The sequence below is a fragment of the Typopeltis vanoorti genome, chromosome 4, assembly GCF_054136105.1.
Source record: "Typopeltis vanoorti isolate ZY-2024b chromosome 4, IOZ_Tvanoo_1.0, whole genome shotgun sequence".
NCBI classification, from domain to species: domain Eukaryota; kingdom Metazoa; phylum Arthropoda; class Arachnida; order Uropygi; family Thelyphonidae; genus Typopeltis; species Typopeltis vanoorti.
In genome coordinates, this window is record NC_143552.1 from 28,241,231 (window position 1) to 28,267,391 (window position 26,161).

At 35.6% G+C, this 26,161-nt stretch overlaps 1 protein-coding gene across 1 annotated transcript in view; it reads right to left on the reverse strand.

Moving 5' to 3' along the window:
- Positions 1-26,161, reverse strand: part of LOC150107184 (uncharacterized) — a 646,985-nt gene that overhangs the window by 327,282 nt on the left and 293,542 nt on the right. The window contains exons 12-13 of the mRNA XM_090391664.1: positions 19,722-19,861; positions 4,696-4,855 (exon numbers count right to left, since the gene is read on the reverse strand). Of these exons, the coding sequence (XP_090247790.1) occupies positions 4,696-4,855; positions 19,722-19,861 (300 nt within the window). The remainder of the gene's footprint in view (positions 1-4,695; positions 4,856-19,721; positions 19,862-26,161) is intronic.

The window sequence follows — 26,161 nt, forward strand, 5'->3', positions numbered from 1 at the left end:
AAACTTTCTAATTTCTTTCCGACTTCTATTTTAAGGCTTCATTTATAGGATTTAAATCAAATCTGATACTGTCCTTTTGTTTCCGCTTCTTAGCCTTGAACTACACGTCTTCACTACATACACACAACACATGCAATTTTAAATATTAATGACTTTTCAAAGAAAGTTGTGAAGTCCTTTTACACTGGACTAATCTGAATCAGAATGATTCCTTCTCCCAAAAGTGTAAGCAATTCTCATCTTATGGTAAATATCAAAAATAGTTTCCCCCCCCCCCCCTCTAGCAAGCAGCAACCATTTTAATTGGTAAACTGACTATTTTATTTACCTGGTGTTAACGTTCTATGAATTGCTTGTTGTTTCCACACGCTGATGGTGTACAGTTATTTTCAGTATGAAATATCTATGCTGGGGGGCTTAAGGGTCAAAGCTGTATAACTGAGAGGAGACCTCCACATAGCCTTTAAAGGAATATGGAGATCCGACCAGAGCTTCTGACCTAATGTCCAATCCTCACCTTCTCGTGGTGCACCCTGTTAGGTATCTACCTGGATGCTGAATGAACAATGATGGGCTGGCAATTTGGGATTTAGCCAACCAAATTGTATTCTAATTGGCTTAAACCACAATATTAAACGATGGTACAACATGACAGAATTTCATGCCAGTTGGGGCGTTGCCCAGTTAAACAAGGCCCCTGTTGTTTTTGCCAGGGAACCAGGGCAAACAGCGAAAAGTCAGTTAGTGGAACAAATCCTAAAACACACCCCAACTCAATATCACCAGAATTGAAGATCGGTACTATCAACATAAGAAACATGAATGGCAAAGAAATGGAGCTAGCTGAGGAATTAGATAAGTACCAGATCGATATAATAGGGGTGACTGAAACAAAAAGACAAAAACTGGTGATATCTTTCTGAGCAATAAATTAAATACAAAATGTTATATTCAGGCAATGACAATCAAGGAAAAGAAGGAGTAGCCATAGTATTCCATATTAGATACGAGGCAAATCATCTTGAATGGCTGGCAGTCTCAAGTAGAGTGACGTGGGCTAATATCAGAATGGGCAACTGGACAATGAGACTTATTTGTGCCTATGGTCCCACAGAAGGTTTTCCTAACGTAGAAGTGGAGGAATTTTTTGAGGCTTTAGAGAAAGCAACTGACACAATGAAAAATTAGTCCTTGTTGGGGATTTCAATAGCAGAGTAGGAAATGATTGTCAGACATACAAAAATATTTTGTGAAAATTTGGAGAAAAGAGCAAAGCTAATAATAATGACAAATACTTGTTGGATTTCTTCTCAGGACATGGACTGAGCAGAAATTACTAACACCATGTTATTACTAACACCATGTTCCAACATAAAAATGTGCACATATTCACATGGAGAGAAGAGGCAAGGAATAAGAAAAGTCTCATTGACTATGTTATTGTTGAGAGTGATGATGTTTTCTCCTTGGTGCAGGACACTAGAGTGTACAGAGGATTTGAAATTGGAAGTGATCACCATTTAGTCTTAAGCAGGATAAAATTGAATTTCATATTGATAACAAGAACATGTAAGAAAGTTTTAAAACCAATAAAAGTTGAGCAGCTCTCAGATGTGAACTGTAGATTAAAATATACAAACATTATTCAAGAAAAAAATGAAAGAGTTTGAGAACAGGAATCAAACCTTGGAGCTTCAGTGGCAAACTCCAAAGAAAACATTGATTGATTCTGCCAGAGAGGCATGTGGTGAGGTTGTCTGCAAGGATAAAAAAATCAGAACTCCATGGTGGACATAAGAAGTTAAAGAGGCAGTGAAGGAAAAGAAGAAAGCATATCAAAAGTTCCTGGCAAATAAATCAGCTTGTGCTCGTAGAGAATACAGAGACAAATGTAAGAAAACTAAAACACTATAAAAAATTAGCTAAACAAAAGTCATGGGAAGACTTTGGTAAGAACATAGAAAATAAATATCAAGGTGGCAAGATATTCTGGAGGTGTTGTTGAAGAAGCCCAGAAATGGAGGAAAGAGTGCTATAAAAGGAATTAGAGATGATAAAGGTGATATGAAAACTGGAGAAAAAGATATCCTTGAAGTATGGAGTAATTACTTCGAAAAATTGCTAAATGAAACTAGCAGTTTCTACTGAGTATTCCTGGTAAGATTTGTGCCAGTATACTTGAGAAACCGTTGAGAAGGTTTGTGGAAAAGAAGCTTGGTGAGGAACAAGCTCTTACAACAAATAGTTGAAAAGTCATGGGAATATGACATGGTGCCAAGAGAGAAGCTATTCAAAACGCTATAGTTGTATTGTGTCAGTGGATCATTATATCAAGCAATACTTAGTCTTTATTTGAGGTGTAAGTCAGCAGTTAGAATTGAAGGAAGCACAGGGAGATGGTTTAATGTTAAATCTGGCGTCAGACAAGGATGTACATTATCACCTCTGTTATTCATTATCTGTATGGATTACATTATGAAGGAAAGTGGTATTAAACCTGATATCAAAATTGGAGATGTTAATGTCAGCTCTTTGCTTTATGTGGATGATGTTATACTTCTAAATAAATCCTTTACAAGTCTGCAAGATTCCCTGACTAAAGTGAATAATTGTTGTAACAGATATGGTATGAAGGTCAGCAATAACAATACAAAAATAATGAAAATACACAGAAGCATTGAAAATATCATCTGCATTGTGAATGGAGAACCTATAGAACAAGTAAAACATTTCAGCTACTTAGGTACAATTTTTAATGAAGATGGTAAATTAAATATGGAAATAGATAACAGAATCAACAAAGCTTGTATGGTAGGGAGTCAACTGAATAAGTTTATATGGAATAAGAGGGAAATTAGTCAAAATACTAAATTAGCTGTACACAAGACAGTGTTCAAATCAATTTTAACTTATGGATCTGAGAGCTTGGTCAGAAGTAAAACACCTGACTAAAGACTAGAGACCACAGATATGAGATCCTGAGAAAGATTAGGGCGATGAACAGATGGCATCAATGGCAATATCATATTAAAAACGAGGATATTAGGAAAGAACTTGACATTGTCGGCATCCAGGAATGTGTTAGGAGAGCTAATCTCAGGTGGTATGATCACTTAAACAGAATGGGCAAGGAAAGATTAGCAAAACAGGTGTTCTCTGCCAGGTTGGTTGGAAAAAGACCCAGAGGAAGACCAAAATATAGGTGGATTGATTCAGTAAAAAATACCTTAGAAGATAGAAATATAAGATCTGACAATGTTATAGCTTTGACAGGTAACAGATTGATTTGGCAGAAAATTGTAGGTAGGAAGTTAGTAATGAGGTAAATTTTTCATACTATCATATCCTGTACACCCCTTGAGGGTAAATATCAAGAATTTGATGATGATGAATATCTGTGCTCTTCATTAAGGTTTATTTCTACCCCCCCCCCCATTGTATGATATTCCTTTTTGTATACAAAAGGTTAATCCGACTATGCACTGATTTATATTAACACAAAACTACATATTTTGTCCTATTAGTCTCTATTAAGAGGTCGAAATCAGTCTGGATGGTTATCCTTCCCATAATGCATGGCATTGTACTTTGTATCATGGACTACTAAGGCAAGTGACATGAAGTTATTAGCCTCTATATACGAGTTGCCCAGTCATGAAGTTACTTCATGCACAAACTTTGTTTGCTTACACTTCTATAAAGGATTAAACCAAGAATATAATTTCTTGACATCTTTAATTTATATTAATCTCTACTTCACAACCAAATAACCTCCTACCTCATTACATGTACTATTTGTACTCTATAATCATCAATCCTATTTTCAGCAATAAGATTCAGTATTTACTCCTGATCCATCTGTCTTTCCTGGAACATACTGTGCCAATCACGTTCTATTCCTGTATGGAAATTCTGTTAACAATGTCTCTTGCTACCAATAATTTCTGACCCAATTGCATTTATCATTGCTAAGAACTTCCATACTTTATTTGCAATACTGCTGATATTAGCATATGTGGATATAACGGATTTCATCACAGGATTATATGTAATTCAACTAACATTTAAAACCTGACCAGTTTAAATAAACAGCCAGAGTTAATTCCTCAACCAAATTCCTTTCACAATTGCTGATGTCATCACTTTTCCTGTCTGATAAAATCAGTCTCATGGGATCATATCCCTTCCATCTATTCTTCTCTCTTTCTCCCACCTGCACCACATTAATGTGTGTCCAAGATATCATACAACTATCCTAACACATCTAGTTTCTCTATATATTGGCTTTCAGTGAACATGCACTTAATATCAAATCCCATTAAGTGCAAGCTAATCCTTCTGATTATTAACATCACCTCACATATCAACATATTGTACACTATTTCTCCTATACTGTCTACTCACCCTGAATCATTTACAATCCCATTGTTCTTTCTTGGTTCACCCAATCATACTTTGGTGACAGATTCTCAAATCTTGACTCTTCTCACCTCGTTCAACAACTGTTTCACTTTTCCTCTCATACTATAATTTTATCTTCTTTCAGATTACTTGTTCTGATCATTATCGAAACTGACAAAATTAATCTGTTATTAGTAACAGATCAGTTTCGCCAGATATCTATTATCCAAAATAATATATATTACATATCAGAATTAGTCATAAATGATTCAGTAAGTACAAAATTATACAAACCATATTATTTTCATGTAATTGTTCATATTCTTCTTCATTTTCATCTTCATCATCAGAACTTGAAGAACAGAGCTCTTTTTGTGGTAATGCTTTCTGTATAATTTGAAGTCTTTTTTCCATAAGTTTCTCTGCATTTTCTTCGATTCTTTTCATATGTTTCCTAAATTAAATAATACCCTTTAAATCACAATACAGACTATAAAGAATTTTTATCCATGATCAAGCAATTACTTCAAGCACTCCTTCATGCTACTTTATTTGCATAATTGACCTGTGTTTATTCATATTAAAAACTCATACCCTTCCTTTGACATGCACAAACACATCAGCCATGCTAATTATCAGTTAAACAAACTAATTTCTTAGCAATTAATACAGACCACAATATTTAATCGCATAGTGTTATTATTGGAATAACCTTATATGGTCACAGGAAAAGAGTTGCCATGGCACCAATGTGTTGACAAAATGAGCATGACATATATGCATGTATATATGTCATGTTCTGCACCTGTTTCCAAATTTGTGGGCACCATTGGATACCATCAGTGTTTCCTATGATATCAGTGATAGTGCAACTTACTGCTCGAAGAACCTCTTGCACATTACAAAACCACAAACCTCTTGGGGGGGGGGTTCTTTCATTTTGGGGGAATAAGTCAAAGTCACAAGGACTCATATCTGGTGAATATGGAGAATATTCCAATACTTCCCAGTACCAACTGTCCAGCATCTATCACCAATTGCAACACATGACATCATACATTGTTGTGCAACAAACATGGTGAACATGAGAAAAAATGTGGTTACTTTCTTCTTACTATCACTGATAGTACTATACATTAACAGTTTACCCTTTGGGCACAGCATAATGAAGATTGTTTGGTTTATAGTTTATTTGACCCAAAAACAACAAAGGCCATACCAAACCATAGTAAAGGTTACAGCTATACATCAACAGTCAAAGAAAATTGTAAACAATATGCATGTAAAAAAATTAAGTTCCAAAATGCAGCATCTATATATATATATATATATACACACACACACACACACATATACTGCAGAGGTCACAGCAACACACAAGGTCAAACGTTACAGCAGCACATAAATAATCAACAGTACAAATTAATAAACAAAATGCATGTACAAAAACCAAGCCAATGGAATGAAGTATCTACATATACATAAAATTACAGCAAATGTTATTACAGCAGTGCATAAATAGTCAAAAAGGAATTATTATACAATATGCATGCATAAAAATTAAGTATAATGATACGGTATCTACATATAAACAACATTATGACACAAATACACAAGGTCAAAGGCTACAGCAATACATAATTAGTCAAAAAATAAGCTAGTAAATAATATGTATGTACAAAAGTTAAGCAATGTAGTATCTACATCTAAACAAAATTTGCACAAACACATTCATTCAAATAATAAAATTAGTTTAATCCTTTATCCAAGTGTGAGCAAACAAAGTTTGCGCCTGAAAGTATCTTCAGGACTGGGGTAAGGTGGTACAACACCAGGGAAACTCGTTGCAAAGGTGGAGAAAGCTACCAACACTCCTATCTCAGTATCTCCTATAATGCAAAACACATCTCCTTGCGGATATGTCTAATGTTATGTATTAAGGGAAGGGCCATTACCCAGACTAGTTTCGACCTTTATTGAGGTCTCCTCAGTGGGAGCCAGGCCCAAGTGGAGATACCAGGCAGAAGCATTAGCAGGTCCTCTCTACCTATAGGAGTTGCCAAATGGTGTGCCACCCTTTTTTAATAAATTACTCTGGATTTAGAGAAAGATGTTGAAAGTTTATTTTTCACTTGGTTAGAGTATAATAAAATTAGTTTAATCCTTTATCCAAGTGTGAGCAAACAAAGTTTGCGCCTGAAAGTATCTTCAGGACTGGGGTAAGGACGAGTTGCAACGATTTGCCCTGGTGTTGTACCACCTTACCCCAGTCCTGAAGAATATTTCAAGCGCAAACTTTGTTTGCTCACACTTGGATAAAGGATTAAACTAATTTTATTATACTCTAACCAAGTGAAAAATAAACTTTCAACATCTTTCTCTAAATCCAGAGTAATTTATTAAAAAAGGGTGGCACACCATTTGGCAACTCCTATAGGTAGAGATGACCTGCTAATGCTTCTGCCTGGTATCTCCACTTGGGCCTGGCTCCCACTGAAGAGACCTCAATAAAGGTCGAAACTAGTCTGGGTAGTGGCCCTTCCCTTAATGCATAACATTAGACATATCTGCAAGGAGATGTGTTTTGCATTATAGGAGATACTGAGATTGGTAGCTTGCTCCACCTTTGCAACGAGTTGCTCTGGTGTTGTACCACCTTACCCCAGTCCTGAAGATATTTTCAGGCGCAAACTTTGTTTGCTCACACTTGGATCAAGGATTAAACTAATTTTATTATACTCTAACCAAGTGAAAAATAAACTTTCAACATTCATTCAAATGTGTTTGTGCAAATTAATTCTTTGTAGAAAGTTAAAAACATCAAGAAATCTGCCTGAATGTATTGGAGTTTCTAGGAAAACCCTATAACTCTAATTTTGATGAAAATGAAGTTAATGGTATCCGCATATGTAAAATTTTAAGCTCTATCATCTGGGAAAACCCTCTTTCTCCTGTGCAGTATAGTGTTGGAGTTATAGTCTTGGTCAATTTTCACTAAGTCCAAAAATGACATTTATAGCCAGGGAAAAGGCTTTAAAATCACTTAATGGATTTTCTCAGAACTTTTATATAATTACTCACAGCCTGCTATACAAGGAAAATCCTGAAAGTCCATGAACACTAGTGATAATTTTCTAAATAAAGTTGGTAATATTTGATTATTTCACAACAATGCAAGAATTAAACAGGCTATTATGCAATAAAAAATACAATTTGTTTTTCTCAAAACTTTGCAAATTGGAGTTATAGGGTTTTCCCAGAAACCCAATTTTACCTATCTAGCCAAGCCATATTATGGCTTGGCTAAATAGGTAAATAAGAATGTGTAAATAAGAATCAGTAAATAAGACTGTGTAAGATGACTGTGACTTATGCAGAGCCTAGAAAGAACAACTTCCTCTCTTCTCCATATATATGACTAGAATGCCAGTGCTTAATTATTATTACATGTCGCCTCTAGGGAGTCCGAGGACACATCGATGGAGGGCAACAAACCATCATCATCTACACCAAAGCCATCTACTGTCCATCACCACCACTAGTTTTTTTCATTGACAATCATAAACATCCATGCCCACAGCAGAATTCGAAGCTGCAGCCTTTTGGCTGGAGAGTAAATACTTTAACCACTCGGCCAACCAGGCCGGCAAGTTCCTCTAGTCGCCTAGACTTGAACTCGAAACCCATCTTTGTGCGGCTTAGTGCTGAGGAGGGCAAATACCACTTCCACTGAGCTACACAGGCTCATGTAGCTCAGTCATTTCAGACTTAATGTCATAAAATAAGAAGGTGATTCCTCCTCTTCATAGCTCAGATTATAATCTCATATAAGTTTCACCTCCAGTAGGACACCCTCACAGCCATTCATAACCTCAAATTCTTTCACATCATAACAACAATAACAGCTGAGAAGATAAAGGAAGAGTAAAAGTCTCAGAGATCTTCCTACTTAGGAAGAATAGTTTGACATGGTAAGACTACTGTTTATATTCTTCAGATACAGAGACTTGCAATCATGTTACAGAAATTATCAATGCTAGAATGAAAATCTCCTCCTTCACTCCATTAGACATTCTTTCCCAATATCCATACCATGCTTTTCCAAGAAGTGTGTTAGGACAGTTTAATAAAAACAAACAGAAAAATCGCTTGTGAAAAAAAAACTCCAGTTTCATTCACAGACTACACTGAAACACACACAATACTTGCAAAAGAATGATTTTCATGGTTTAGTGTGATATTTAAAAAAAAAAAAACGCATAAAGCTTGCATTCTGTAATAGAGGCAGTAATGCCTTCTGGTCTCTTGCAAAACTTATTCAGTACAATTTCTATCCATTGCATTCTCATCCAGGAGGAAGTACAGCAACATCGCTTAAAGCCAATCTCTTGAAATCATATTCCTCATCCTACTACTGCATAGATGAGCAAGGCAAATCACTTCCAACTTTATCTGGAACAATGCATCACATATTTCGGTGGCCTACTTCCGAAAGACATCAAAAGAATCTTGAACAACTTAGTTACCAAAAAAGGTTCTGGTGGTATCCTACCAACTGCGCTAAAGAGATCTATTCCTGAATTAATATCTATCCTTCATCACCTATGCACTACATTATACTCAGCTGCCATTTCCACCCTAAAACAGAAGCCCACATACAGCTGATTCAAAAAACAGAGATACATGTCTACCATTAAACTATCAATCTATTGCTGTCACCTTGCAGTTGTATAAAGTAATGGAGATGATCTTCAAAAATCAACTTAAATAAACAAATATCAATTAATCAAAGACCACCATATGAATTCAACCAATCAAGATCGAGAGCAGATAAGACCCACCTCTGGTCATATGCCATACTCAATATTTCCATGGCATTTGGTTTGGTATTGAGGACATCTCAACAAATGGCCATTTTATGAAGTGTTTTCCAGCTTTTGCTACAGGAATGCCTGTTTGATATCTGATCATTCACTGAATATAAAACTGAAGGGCATTTTCAGTTCAGATTTTCCTAGTAATGTTTCTCAGGACGCTTATTTCACCCACCTGCTTTCTCATATACATATCCAACCATCTCTCACTAACCTCAAATCATATCTGCAGTGCTCAAACATCCAAACTTCAAGATCATCTACAATCAGTGCCAGAAAAACTAATATCCACCCATCCCACATACACAAAATAACTTAGTTCTTTTCCACTTAATTTGGTAATGCTCACTTAATATTTAAGAACAGATATCTCTCTCTCTCTACCTCTAGCATTTCCTGATATAAATACGTTACTTCTATATCATACTTGCCTTCCAAAAAACTTTACATCTTCTTTCACTCACATTTCTTTTTATCTGTCCAGCTAGTCACTTTGTATCCCAAATCCACACGACCTTGGAATACTGTTCTCAGAGATGATCAGTTTCCACAGTGTTTCTTCTACAGATATTTCAGTGGTGCTGTTCAGCTGAACTGGCATCCATCATGCCCCTTCCACATTTCTGTTAAATCTACAATAACACATGCAATGGCTATCCAAATTCCTTTTACATTTGAAATGCAGACTCACTGAATCTGCTACTCCCATTCAATTTTCAATTCCATCTAACTCAGTTCTGTGGAACTCATTCATTTTTGAAATTATGAATTCTACAACCGTGTTAAAATAACTCTTTTTTTTATTATCCCGACGTTCAATCTTCATATCAAGATCATCATCTGGAACATACATAAATATACAAGACAAGCTGCGTTACATTTCAAACCGTAAGCTAGAGAAACAATGATTTGATCGCATGCTACTCACTGGCATGAACTCTAGTGGAAAAAAATAAATAAAAAATTTACATCAAGCTAGATTTAATTTATGATTACATGAATAAAAAATTCTTGCTTACAGATTGTTTTCCTTCTAGTAACAGTGATGTCCTATTTCTATTATTACAATTGTATTTTTGATTTAAAAAATAAAAAAATATATTTATAAATTACAACATGAATAAACATTCTTTCTTATAGATTTTTTCTTTAACAGTGGTGTCCTATTTTTTAGTATTAAAGCTGTTATTTTAGATTTAGGATCCTGGATTTTCTACAGTCCTGTTTATAGTTGTTCTTAGAGAGGAAGGATTCGTGGGACGAATATATGCCTTCTATAGGATTTTTAGACCACACCAACCACTACAACTGAACATTATTGTTTAGATTGGGGTGGTTGATAACGATCTCACAAGCTTCCTTAAATTTGCGTTCATATCATGTTTTGGTGCGATGTAGACAACTAGTGCTTTTCCAGTAAATTCCATGTAAGGTGTTCAAGGACATGATCAGAAAGGCCAGCTTCACCATAATTATTATATTTGATGTATCGTTTATGTTCTTTTCTTCTGATTGGAATTGTGCGTCCTGTTTCTCCTATGTATGGTATGTTGCAGGTGCAGTGTGATATGTTTTTCAATCTCAGTTGTGAACTGTATGCATTTGCGTTGCTTGTTTGGGTGGGTAAGGAATGTGTCTAGCAGCCATGAGACCAGATCACGAAAACATCTTCTAAGTATCTAAGCCAGACTTTTGGTTTTAAAGGGGAGGAACCTAAAGAGCAAATTGTTCAAAATGTTCCATATAAAATTTAGCAATGGGGAGGGATAATGTAGGTAGAAAGCATTTTGCCATACAAAATAACCAGAATGTAATACATGCGCAAAGAGCACCGTGATATCTGGAAGAAATTTGTTCTGTAAAAGAAGAATTGTGCCATTGATTGGGACATTCGTAAAGAAGCAGAGACATCAAAACTGATTAATAGATCATCTTTTTTTAATGTAATGTCTTTGATGATGTTTATGAAGTGTTGTGTGTTTTTGATATAGGAGGGGGAATGACCTACCAACTCTGTGAGTATTGCCGCTAATTTTTTGGCTAAGTAATAAGTCGGGCTATCAATCCCTTCGACTACAGGCGTTAGCGGTGTGTTTTCTTTGTGAACTTTCAGTAGCCCGTAAATTCTCGGGGAATGAGCGTAATGTGATAATAGTTTTTTAAATAAGGTTTAAATACGGTCCCAATCAATGACACAATTCTTCTTTTACAGAACAAATTTCCTCCAGATATCACGGTGCTCTTTGCGCATGTATTACGTTCTGGTTATTTTGTATGGCAAAACGCTTTCTACCTACAAAAAGAATGCACAGCCATGGGCTCGCCATTATCCCCCCACCCCCCATTGCTAACTTTTATATGGAACATTTTGAACAACTTGCTTTAGGTTCCTCCCCTTTAAAACCCAAAGTCTGGCTTAGATACATCAATGATATTTTCACGATCTGGTCTCATAGCCGCCAGACACTAGACACATTCCTTAGCCACCTAAACAAGCAACGCAAATGCATATAGTTCACAATTGAGATTGAAAAACATAACACACTGCCGTTTCTAGATACACTTGTTATACGTCTTCCCTTGGGCAATCTTTCCTTCACGGTTTACCGGAAACTGACACATACTGGCCAATATATACACATAAACTCCTACCACCACCCAACACAAAAACTAGGTGTCATCAATACCCTAAAAAACAGGGCTTTGAAGATCTGCTCCAATGAACAGGCATGGAAAAACGAATTTAAAGTGATCAGCAATACTTTTCAAAAAAAATGGATACAGCCAAAACACTATTAACAAAATTCTCTACAAGACCTCAATAAAAAACAAAGACAAACCAGATTACAGTAAAACTATAACCATTCCCTACAATAAAGGGACATCAGACAAAATAAACAGAGTACTACAAAAATACAACTGCATAGCCACCTTCTTGAAACCTCCTGCAAAATTAAAAAGCTTACTCAACTCATCCAAAGACCCACCCTCTCCGCTAGCCCACCCTGGAATATACCATATTTACTGCACCTGCAACATACCATACATAAGAGCAACAGGATGCACAATTCCAATCAGACAACAAGAACATAAATGACACATCAAATATAATAATTATGGTGAAGCTGGCATTTCTGATCATGCCCTGAACACCTTACATAGAATTTACTGGAAAAGCACTAGTTGTCTACATCAGACCAAAACATGGTATGAACGCAAATTTAAGGAAGCTTGTGAGATCGTTATCAACTACCCCAATCTAAACAATAATGTTTAGATTGGAGTGGTTGGTATGGTCTAAAAATCCCATACATATGGAAGGCATATATTCATCCCACGAATCCTTCCTCTCTAAGAAACAACTATAAACAGGACTGTAGAAAATCCAGGATCCTAAATCTAAAATAACAGCTTTAATACTAAAAAATAGGACACCACTGTTAAAGAAAAAATCTATAAGAAAGAATGTTTTTTGATGTTGTAATTTATAAATATATATTTTTATTTTTTAAATAAAAAATACAATTGTAATAATAGAAATAGGACATCACTGTTACTAGAAGGAAAACAATCTGTAAGCAAGAATGTTTATTCATGTAATCATAAAATAAATCTAGCTTGATGTAATTTATTTATTTAGTTTTTTCCACTAGAGGTAATGCCAGTGAGTAGCATGTGATCAAATCATTGTTTCTCTAGCTTACGGTTTGAAATGTAATGCAGCTTGTCTTGTATATTTATGTATGCTCCAGATGATGATCTTGATATGAAGATCGAAATGTCGGGATAATAAAAAAAAGAGTTGTTTTAACACGGTTGTAAAATCCATAATTTCAAAAATGAATGCTGATCACCATGTAACACTAAAAGAAAAGTTCTGTGGAACAGTATCTCTGTGTTATTCATGCTGGAGGCTTAATGGAGTGAAGCAGTAAAGGATTAGAAATATTATTTAATACTTCTAATATTTCATTTGAGTCACCAAGACACTTTAGAGAGTACAATAGGAAACGTGTAACACACAAATTATTTTTCTTTGTGACCCTACCCTTACACGCTTTATTTTGTGATAGGCTTGGAAGCCTCTCATGCATGGGAGCAATATATATATATATATATTAAAAAAAAAAAATGATCTTAAATGATCTAATGATAAAAAAAAATAGATGATATAGCTAGTGGGATTGAATGTGATGGGTATAGTGTGTTCAGGAATGACAGAGAGAATAAAATGGGGGGAGGAGTATTGTTGATGATAGCTGATGAGCTCCAGCCAAGGAGAATAGAAGTTGAATTGCAGGATAGAGACAAGAGCACATTTGAGGCCATTTGGTGTGAGATTGTGGCTAGCAGAACTAAATATACAATTGAGTGCTGCTATAGACCAGGTGATGGAAAAGATGGTGGTGACAGTATGCACAAGCAAATAGAAGAAATGAGTGGAAGGAGGGTGATTATTATGGGAGATTTCAACTATGGTCGCATTGATTGGAGTGAGGAGAGGACACACGGGAGGAAGGAATTGAATTTTATGTGGTTATTAAGGGATAACTATCTGCGACAGCATGTAATGGAAAATACTAGGGGTCAGAGAGTGCTTGACCTAGTAATTACATCTGAGGATTTGGCTGTAACAAACATGACCACATTGCCACCAATCGGTGAGAGTGATCATAGGGTCTTGACTTGGGAGGTGGCTAAAGGTGTAGAATTTTCAATTAAGACAGGGTACATGTGGAATTATGGGGCTGGAAAGTATGACAAGCTTAGGAGTTTGATTGGCTCAGTGCCATGGCATGTACAACTGCAAGGACTAAAAGTTGATAGTGCATGGGAGGTGGTTAAGAAGTGCTTGCATGAAGCAATGGCTGACTGTATACCTAGAGTCCGAATAATAAATCAAGTAGGGGTTAAATGGATGAATAACACCATTAAGCTTGAGCTGCAAAAAAAGAAACAACTATGGAGGGAATTTAAGGAGAAAGGTGACCGGCAGGCACATGAACGGTATAAAGCGCAGGCCAGAAGGGTGACAAGTGTGGTAAGAAAAGCAAAAAAGGATTACGAAAGAACATTGGCCATGCGGGCTAAAGAGAATCCTAAACAGTTTTTTAGATATGTAGGAAGTAAAAGGAAAAATGTACATGGCAGAATGATTTTAAAGAATGCCGATGGTAGGGAGGTAACTGAATCAGTTGAGATAGCTGAGTTACTGAATGAGCACTTTGCAAGAATATATCATCCAGGTGGTGACATTGCAGAAACGAATAAACCAGTAGATTATACGGGAATTGTGGTGAATGAAGTGGAGGTGAGTAGTCTATTGCATAACCTCAATGTCAATACATCTGTGGGATTGGATAGTATACCAGCTCGTGTAGTACGAGAAGCAGCTAATGAATTGTCAGTACCCTTGACCATTTTGTTTAATTTGAGTCTCGGGTCTGGGTTAGTCCCGAGCGGGTGGAAGGAGGGGAAAATAGTTCCACTGCATAAAGGTGGTTCTAAGACTGCTGTTGTAAATTACCGACCGATTAGCATATCAGGAATCATTGACAAGGTCTTAGAGAAATTAGTCAAGAAAAGAATACAGGATTGGATAGATGAAAATGGGATATTGTATAGGGGACAACATGGTTTTGTGAAGGGTAGATCATGCCTCAGTAACTTGCTCACGATTTATAACACAGTGACAGCTGAACTGGATAGGGGTAATGGGTTTACAGTGATACTACTGGACCTTGCCAAGGCCTTTGACAGGATACCACATGGAACCCTAATCAGTAAACTGGAGCAGATGGGGATAGATATAGGGTTGGTAAGATGGATAGGAGGGTGGTTGAAGGAGAGATACCAGAGAGTGGTTTATTCAGGAGTGGAGTCAAAAAGACGTCTTGTGACTAGTGGAGTGCCGCAGGGCTCTGTTCTTGGACCACTGCTTTTCAATTTGTTCATCAATGATATTGGAAAGGATTTGAGAGGAATTGTTCACTTGTTTGCTGATGATGCAAAGTTGGGTAGAGCAATTGTGAGTGAACAGGATGTCAAAATTTTACAGGATGATTTGGATAGTTTGGAGGACTGGGCTAGGAAAAATGGATGTCAGTTTAATGTGGCGAAGTGTAAGGTTATGCACTTTGCGGTGAAAAGAATAGCAGCAGTATATCGCATAGGTGGAACCGTACTCCAGGAGATTGATGAGGCCAGGGATTTGGGAGTGCTGGTGGATAGGGAGTTGAAGTTTAGGGGGCACATTGCAAAAGTAACTAAAACAACTCACCAAATCACTTGGCTTATGAAAAATACTTTAACATGCAGAGAGAAGCAAGTTGTTGTTCCTCTGTATCGAGCCTTGATAAGACCCCATCTGGACTTCTGTGCCCAGTTATGGGCACCAGGGTTTCTTCGTGATGGGGAGGAAGTGGAGAGGGTCCAGAGACGAGTGACCAAGATGATAGCAGGTCTGTGGAATGAACCTTATGAGAATAGGTTGAGGATTTGTGGGTTGCAGAAATTGGACGATAGGCGAAGGAGGGGTGATATGATTGAGACATTCAAATTACTGAAGGGTTTTTATAAGATTGATCCAGAAGATATTTTTGAAAATATGACTGGTGGTGGGAGGACTAGGGGCCATGCATGGAAGCTGGGCAAGAGCGTGGTTAACAAGGGTGTTAGGGCTAGGTTTTTTACTTGGAGAGTGGTGAATGAGTGGAATAAGCTTCCAGAGTCTGTTGTGGGTGCTACGACCGTGAATGAGTTCAAGGCAAGATATGATAGATACTGTGTGAATGTTGAATAGTTGTTCCAGACATGATGTTAGGGCCTCCCTCGATGAGTCTGTCGACTCCTTGGAGTTTCCCGGAACAATAATAATAATAATAATCAATGAATTAACTCAAACTTTAAATCATCTCTACTCTCTCCTATCAATTAAGTTTAAATCATAGTTGACTAGTTAGACGAGTCTTAATTATCACAATACAACACTGTGCAATTAGTGATTATTCTCTAAATACAACTCATTTCTAAGAATCAATTAAAAATCTGAATGACTAAAGTCAATTGTCATAATTCAGTACTGACCTAAGAAATAACAAAGATATCACAACTTCTCTACTACAAGCAGAAGTATTTTTTTTAAAAACAACTAAACCAACATCTTTTGAGCTTTACTAATTGTCTTACTGATGTCATTCCTAAACTTAAATTTGTTACCAACAAAAACACTTATATTTAGTAACTCTTTCCATTTTTCTAACAGATTTTTCTTTAAATTTGTAATCATCTAAAATTACATTTTGCCAAATTGAGTTTTAATCCCCATTTTCCCAACTTATTTTTTTTAAGCTTTTAACATCCTGTCGAAGAAATTGAAGTTCCTCCAGGCAATCTCGTTGCTGGTGTCATGTCACCAGCAACGAGAGAGAGAGAGATTTACTTCTAATATTTAAACAACTTATATTATTAATTAATACATTCAACAAATAGAACTTTAAATCTGAAAGCTGAAATACTCCTTAGCATCTGGCTCCTGGATGTCTTAAACACTATTTCTTGTGTTCAAATTCCATCTGTGTTACTAAATTATCGTCGACGCTCTTTTCGCATACTGTAATGCAGCAAGTCAATTCTCACTCTCTACAAACTCTATCTATTATTATAATCTCATTTTTTTATGCCTTTTCATAAAAATCAGGTTCATAAAAATCAACTATCCCTTAAAGCTATCCCTTGCCTGATAAGTAATCCTATCAAGAATGTTTTAGATATAATCCTAATTTATTTTTCCATTACTTTGTCAATTTAAGACTAACTGGCATACAATTCTCCATTTTATATGATTACCCCCTCTTTCTAACTTTTATGATTATTATTGCTGCAAACCTCCAAATCAGAAAGGATTATTCATATTCTTAAATACTTCATTAAAATAACTGTTAAGTGGTTTAAGTTTACTGTAACATATACTTAAGTTATTCTAACAGCCATATCTTATCTCTATTCAAGCCTTATTAGCTTGATGTTTTTAAATACCAGCATTTGCATTTTCCTCTACAGTATCATTAGATGTATCAAATCTATTATTTTTTGCTTCTTTTAGCTTCTCCTCATCTACATAAACACCAGTACAGTTATTATTAAATTCTTCTAGTATTTCATCCATCTCTTTCAAAGGCATACACACAAAGCTCATTATGTTAGCTTCAACCAACCAGTCTTATTACTTTTTTTATATACAGTGGTATCTCGCTAATCCAAACCTCCTTAGTCCGAACCCTCCAGTAATCTAAACTGTGCTTTGTAAGAAAAAAAAAAGTTTTATTTATTACGTATTATTTTGTGCTATTATTTTTATTTAATAAGTATTATTTTAACTATTGTTATTTATTTTTTATTATTACAATACAGTATAACTACGGTGATACACAAAAAAGAGGAAATTCAAAACGTGCATAATTTGGTTAAAAATATAATTCCAGATGCTGAAATTTCACGAACAGATATTACGGAATGGATTACAGGTAGAACCCAAAAGTGAATTTCAAATCAAATCAGATGGTGAAATTATAAATATGACGATACAGAATGAATTGGAAGACAATGATGACGATCAAGAACTCAAAGAAAAAAAAAAGTAAAACATGAAGAGGCAGTTGACAGTTTTAATATGTATATAGAATGGGCTCAGCAGAATGATACGCCATTCCACAAAATTTTATTGCTAATGCAGCTCCAAGAAGACGCATTTGAAAAATTTAGCTTCCAAGAAGCTAAAGAAAATCAGTAACTTTTTTACAAAGAAATAAAAAACTTTTTTTTGTGTTATTTTGTGAAACTTTTTTTGTGTTGTGTACAAGGAAGTGATATATTTTACCCCAATTAAGTTATGTACTGAACTATGCAATTTTATTAAATCAGAATCCTCAACAATATAGGTACATACAAACTAAATTTTTTAATAAAATAAACTTGTGTACTGAATTATTTTTTAAGTTTTACATTCCAGTATAGTAGCTTTTTTTCTATCAGATACTTTATTTATATGCAGAATTAAGTTGATGTACCATTAGAATCTCATTATTTTTGTCTTAGACGCTAGTTATTGCTGTCTCTTTGGGGGGAAAATTCACTACTCCGAACTTTTTGCTAATCCGAATGAGCACGGTTTTTATTAGTTCAGATTAGTGAGATACCACTGTATATATTTATAAAAATAAATTAAACATTTATAATATTTATATTATAAAAATTATAATTTATAATTTTTATAAATCAAAATAAAATAATTTTTATATGTTCCATTGACTAGTAATTTTTTTCAAGGACTTGTACCAGGATGCAGGTCACACTTGGAAAACAGTTTAATTTAAGCTATTTAAATTAAATCTTTTTTATAAAAATGATATAAATTCTCACAAACAAAAAACAACAAAACTTGAAATTCAAAAAAATTTTGTAAATTATCTGAATGACGTTAGTTAAGCGTTACACATTTCATTGCATTCATTCATTCAGAAATTACAAACTAACTATTCACCTATAATCAAGTTTCTTCTCTTTCCTAACAAAAAATGTGACAAACTTTCACTGAGGAAATTACTATTTAAAAAAAAAAAAAACATATAAGGCATACGGTAGGTATTCCAGAGGGTGAACTGTGGTAAGGCAAGATTATTAAAAAATTCATTAAATTTGTATAAAAATTGTACTTCATTAAAAAACAAAAGTTATATTTATACATTACTTCAATCCTTCATTTCTCAGATGTAAATGCTATGTAGATTTGGAAGAAGCAAACAGAGTTTAAAATCTATAACAATTGTTAACTTGATCGTGCATTCTCAGTTTGAAGAATATGTACACAAAATATCTTCAACACTGTTTTAAGTTGTTGGAAAGGATAAAATAAGTGTGTGTGTGTGTGTATATATATATATATATATATATATATATATTTATTTAAAAAAAAAAACAGTAAGCTAACAGGAAACTCCAAGGAATAACTAAATACACTGCATTTCTCAGCTGCAGATAATCAACTGAGCACCAGCATGTGCTGCATAATCACTGCTTGCCATTGGCCATTAAAAACGGTCATCACAGACTACACATAGGGAATCACATTATTCTCTCTTTGTAAATGACTAGTCAATGTGTGTTGCAATGGCAACACTCGCCTTATCTGATTTAGAGTCATGCTGTGAATGTCTTCATATTTGTAACAGCATCATTGTAACTGATATAAATAATAAATAAATAATGTTATTTCAAATAAAAACACTGCTGAAAAATTATTTCTTCATTAATTTTTTGGGAGTGCACACCTAGAATAACTAGAATATGTTCCTCTGGAAGGTTCTAGCAATACATTTCAATTTATAAGAACATGTGATTTAAGAAAGAAAAGCACATAAGAAAATTCAAACAAAAATGAGCACTTACTCATAGTTCCTTTCAATTTCTACAATATGTTCCTCGTATTCTTGACATACTTGTGCTCTTATTTCCATTTCCAAATCAGAATTTCTCTCTAAAGCGTCCTTCAATTCATCATGAAGCCTTTCTACAAGACTTACTAATTCCTGCAAACAAAAAAATCAATTTTTTTTTTTATATTAAGAGTTATGCCTTAATAATTAATGTCGACACTCTACTGAAAGGCTACTATTTGGAATATGGAACACAGGATTTAAAACTGAAAAGACTATAGCAAGGATTTTAGGGAAATTATGAAGTAAATGATAATGAAGTAATAATATGGGAAACATCCTGAAATAATTTATCCACAAATCTATAGGTCATTTACCTATAAGGAATGTCCCAAATCTTTCTGTTCTAAATGTGGCCTTCATTAAGTAAAATATTATATTGAAATTACACTAATCACATAAAGCTTGAAAATGATTCCACAGTTCTCTAAATTTGAAATGCCAATCCAAGTCTTCTTCAAAAAACAGCATTATGGATACATCTCCATTAAAAGGAGAAGTATCCATAATGCTGGATATCCATATCCTTGACAAAAGCATAATAACTTATGCTTTTGTCAAGGGAAAACAAATATTCTGCTCAAAATTCTTCTTAATTGTAAAATAGAGGTCCTAAACGTTCAATTTAGAGGAACTCAACACCGGTCATTGTGATATCATTCATTACAACAGAATCTGCAGTTTAATGAGTTAAGTCTCCTGTGGCTTGATATATCCATGCTTTTGTAAATTAAAGATACCAAGAAATTATTATATACTTGGTTTAATCCTTTATCCAAATGTAAGCAAACAAAATTTGCACCTGAAGTATTTGTAGGACTAAGTCAACTTGTATATAGAATTTGATGACTTCGCATCACTTGCCTTAGTATCCCATAATGCAAAGCACACATCCTCACAGGATATGTGCTTTGCATTTTGGGATACTAAGGCAATACTTACAGTGCTTGCATTATGGGAAGGGTCACTACCCAGACCGGTTTTAACCTTTTTTGAAGTCTCATCAGTAGGAGTCAGACCCAGAGGTGATACTAAGGTTGAAGTAATGCTGAAGTCAATTTCTTATACAAGTAGCCAAAAGGTATCATATCTTATTATTAATATACTCTAGATTAGAGATACCAACTCTACTATACGGAAGCGAAACATGGACCATGAAAAGGAAAGATGAAAAATGAATTCAAACAGCAGAAATTAAGTTCCTCAGAAAAACAGCTGGATATACCAAGTGGGACCACAAAACAAATGAAGAAATCTTACAATCCCTAAAAATCAAACCAATTAATTACTACATAAGACAGTATAAACAAAAATGGCTAGAACATTTAAATCGAATGGACAACAGCAGACTACCAAAAATATTATACAGATACAAAATAAGTGGAAGACCAAGAAAGAGATGGCATGAGACCAGAACAGGCCACATGGCCTATATTCCATGTTAGGAAGAAGAAGAAGAAGAGATTAGAGATAGCTGTTGAAAGTTTTTCCACTTGGTTATACTATAAATTGAAAGATATTACCAAGAAATTATATACTTGGTTTAATCCTTTATCCAAGTGTAAGCAAACAAGTTTGTACCTGAAGTATTTTCAGGACTGGTCCTGAAAGTCACACACACAAGCAGCTGCTGTTCAACACAATGAACCTGTTTCACAATATCTGCTTCAGGATAGTTCTTCCTACACTGTTTTCCATCAGGACTACATCTTCCAGTTGTTCAAAAAACATATTGGCAGATTCTCTTCTTTTTTCTTGACCCCCCCCCCCACATAACTGATGTGCTATAGATTTCACAACTATTATCCCTGTTTAAGGCCTTGTGGAGTGCCACCCAGTGATCAAATATGCTGTGAAACTAGGCAGTTTCACAGCATTTTTTAAGCTACTTTTTTTTTTATTCTCAGGTATCACTTCTGCATAACATAGTGCAACCTGAGAAGAAAAAAAAAAAAAGTAGTTCCAAAATTTACCAGCAGGGACATTGTGAACACCAAATGTATGGAATTTGCATATCATGCAACTTGCAGGTGCTACAAGGGTTTACAAAGATGAACAAAGGATTCTTCCCTTCATTCTGGTTGTAACACTATCCATAGTGATGGCACTAATCATGTCCCAATGTGCTTTGCTCGAGAAGCTATACTACCTAAACAATTGCAATAGTGTTGCTGCCCTCTGCGAATTTCGTCACCTGAATAAATGTCGATGGAGACTACTATCTCTACGTGCTCTGCAATGAATGATTAGTCATTTTGAAGAAACAGGATCATTGGGAGTTAGGCTGGCAGAGGATGCAAACCAATCAGTTCACAGATGAATGAAGTTGCTACTGCCATTGTGAAGCAGGCCATGAATAACAGTGTTGGTTCCTGCAGCACAAATGTTGTATCAAGACACATGGATGTACTTTACACAACTGCCTAGAAAATTCTACAGAATATTCTGCATTTCTACCCATTCAAGATAATCCAGACACAAGAATTGCATCTGAAAGTCAACTGACATTCAGTTTAACATTCCTTGCTTGAGTGGAGTTCGATGCTGTGTAGCCATGTATGATTCTGTGGGGGATATGAGGATCACTTTCTACCTGAACGGAGCTATGAATACTCACAGTTGCCGAGTATTAGCTAAGCAAAACCCTCATGCAATCCAATAACTTCCTTTGAATTCACCCAAAGTTACTGACTGATTCAGGTTTATAGATTTGTTCATCATCGAACCATTTGTCTTTGAGGACATTCACCAGTTGGGTCCTGTGACCTGCCCAGTTACTACCTAGAGGTATCGCAATATGATAAACAATTTTGATATGATATGATTAACAATTACAGTGGTGCCTATGCATGGATTCAGTCATTTTCATGCAGAATGGGCCCTACCCTCCATATATTGGTCGATCCGTAGAGGTTCTTTCGAGAACATTTCACAGAAGCCAGAGTGATCAGCCATGTATTTCCCAAGGATGCCTTGTTCACCTGATCAGATCTAGATTCTGGCTCTAGAGATTTCTCAAAGACAAGGTTTATTGCAATCATCCCAATAATTTGCTACCAATGAAAGACAGCATAGCACAGCATATGCACAACATTAGTCCCGACTAACTGTGTTCTGCTGTTGAACACACACTGTGCAAAAGATGCAGTTTTTAACATGCCAGGAAGGGCTATACATTGAACAGTATAGCCAGTGAATACATAATAGAAGTGAATAAGAATTTGTTATTTATGCTTGTGTCACTTTTCTCCTCTTATACACAGAGAAAAATTACTACACCTACATTCAACACCTCATATAGCACTCCTGGTGGTGAATTTTGGAACTAGTTTTTTTTCTTCTTCTCAGATATTGCTTTTACATGACACAACGTATTCCTGCAAAATTTCACAGCATTTGAATCACTGGGTGGCTCTCCATAAGGCCTTAAAAGAGGGATACTTTAATTTTGATAACTCTGTATATTATTATTATATGGCAACTTCCATGGCATCCGAAGACTCATTACAGGAGACATACTCCACAAAATTCTGTCATACCTTTCACATTCAACAACTAAAATCTCACCATACACTCTGGCAACCTATTCAACTCGTTCTCCACTCTGCAAGCAAAAAATATAGTACCCACACCTAATCCCACATAATTTCCTGGTATGGCACCTTGTTCTGTTCTATTTAGTGAAGTGCAAAAAAATTTCCTCTGCATAAATCCCCAAATCCTTTTAGTAATGTGAATGTTTTTATTTTATCCTGTCTTTTCCCTCTATCAAACACCTTGTGCAACCCATGAACACTCAATATATCATTGTAGGAGCATTCCACAAAACACACATACTCTTGACCACTTGCCTTTGGATCCTCTCCACCACTTCCTCATCCCCAAGAAGCTCAGGTTATCAGAACTGTGACCAGATCCAGATGCGGTTGTATCATAACTTTCTTATAAAGTTAGAGAGTTATAACTTTCTTATCTCTACTTGTTGGTGTGTTCTTCAAAAACCAAGTATCTCATGAGATACTGAGGCCACTTCTGCAATATGCCCTCCGAACTTCAACTCCCTATCACCAACGTCCACAAATCCCCATCAGCAATTTCTTGCAGAATTTCATCTATATAGTATACAGCTTGTAATCTTTTCATTCCAAAATGAATAACCTATCACTTACATTAAATTGGCATTGTCCATACTATCAGCTACTTAAATCATTCAATTTTGCATCACAAGAAAGTAACTGCATTTTTTTTTTCAATCATTTCCTATATTGCTTATGCACATATTAAACAGCAGTGGTCAAAGCACAGAAGCCTTCTCCTAGATTCTGCTACTCCATATACTACTCTTTGATATCTGTCCATCAGCCACCATCATACCCATATTATCAGCTTCATATTCACACTTATTTGCTTTAGTTTGTATAACACAGTTCCATGTGGTATCCAGTAAAAACACCATTGATAAATTCTTCACAAAGCCATGCTCCCCACCACCTCCAAGTATCATGTTCTTCACCAGCCATTCCTGAATTCTGTCTTTCACCAACTTTCCAAAACCTTTATTTAGCAAATGCGAGGTCATCTTTACCTATAGGAGTTGTCAAAAGGTGTGCCACCTTTTTATTAAATTACTCTGGATTTAGAGAAAGATGTTGAAAGTTTATTTTTCACTTGGTTAGACTATAATAAATTTAGTTTAATCCTTTATCCAAATGTGAGCAAACAAAGTTTGCGCCTGAAAATATCTTCAGGACTGGGGGTCAGGTAGTACAACACTGGGAAACTCGTAGCAAAGGTGGACCAAGCTAACATCACTCCTATCTCAGTATCTCCCATAATGCAAAACACATCTCCTTGCAGATATGTATAATGTTATGCATTAAGGGAAGGGCCACTACCCAGACTAGTTTCGACCTTTATTGAGGTCTCTTCAGTGGGAGCAAGGCCCAGACAATATACTACTGGTTCTGGTACAGGAAATTCAATTTCTTTGCACATTCACATAATAAGTAGACTGATATCACACGGCTGCATTTGCACTGAGATTCTGCAGTATCCTAAGTGAAACCTCTCATCAGCCTTTTGTCTCAACGTGCATGCCTATCATCCAAATGCAAGGGCATTGTTGTAACTCAACTATATTGTATGATTCCATCATCTTACTTCCATTAGTACTCAATTAAAGTTATTTCACGGTCATTTTACCTTTTTACCTGCCACAGTGAAAGGACTCTTGAATTTCCTTTGGCTTTCTCAGCTAATTTCTCCTCTCATAATCCGATTCTGCCTTCCTTACCATGCTGGTCACCTTTCTTGCCTGATCCTTATACTGCTAATTAGCTTGCTAGTCACCTTTCTCATACCCCCCCCCCCCTCAGCTTAAGTTGAACGATACTACTCATTCATCTGACTACTACACCACCTTTAGTATATTGTTGATATTGGTTTGTTTAGATACTTTTTAACCACTCCAATACACTATTAACATCCATTCCTTGCAGATTCTTATGTCATGACACTGGTTCAAGCTGCCTTCTAATCTTGTCATAATCAGCTACTTGTCCCAATAGGGATGGGCGAGAAAAGGAAGGAAACTCCATATGAATAAATAAATAAATCCCATAGCTCCACATGTACCCCTTCTTAAATGAAAATTCCAAACCTCATACGTCAAGAATATATAATTACTCTCTCCAATCAGAGGCAATGTGGCTAACTTGGTTAAGGAGATATCATCTGATACTATCAACAGATCCAGCACACTCAAACCATGAGTTCCTTCTATTATATGCCATTTCAAGTAATTATCTCTGAGAAGGTGTAGAAATTCCATTTTCTGCCTACCATGCGACTTTTTCTCCTTCCAATTTCTGAGACCATAAATTGGAAGGAGAAAGTTGAATTCATCCCCATAATAATTATTTGGCCTGCACTTGTGCTAATTTGTCAATGAATGTCATCCATCTCTTCCTTTAGTACACCCTGGCCTATAGCAGCAACCAAATGTATATTTTGTCCTGTTGTCACTATCTCACACCAGATTAATTACCTCAAATTTACCGCCTTTCATATTTCTACCTTCCTGTGCTGACCTATTCTTTTTTTTTGGTTAACCTACTGTCATCAATACCAGCCTTCTCTCCATCCTATTCTATTCTGAAAATATTATATCCCTCATAGGATACAGTATCTACTGTCTACCAAGTCTCACTACTGTTTGCAATTTTTGGTGAGGTGGTATCAACTCATACCAAAAACTTCTCCCTTTATTCCTGATGCTTCAAGTATTAGCATATGTAACCTGTAATACTCCCTTAAACATTTACACACCTTGCATTGTCTGTGCCACTGAATTTTGTTACTGAGAGACTAGAATCTGCTTATTTTTGGTCATTC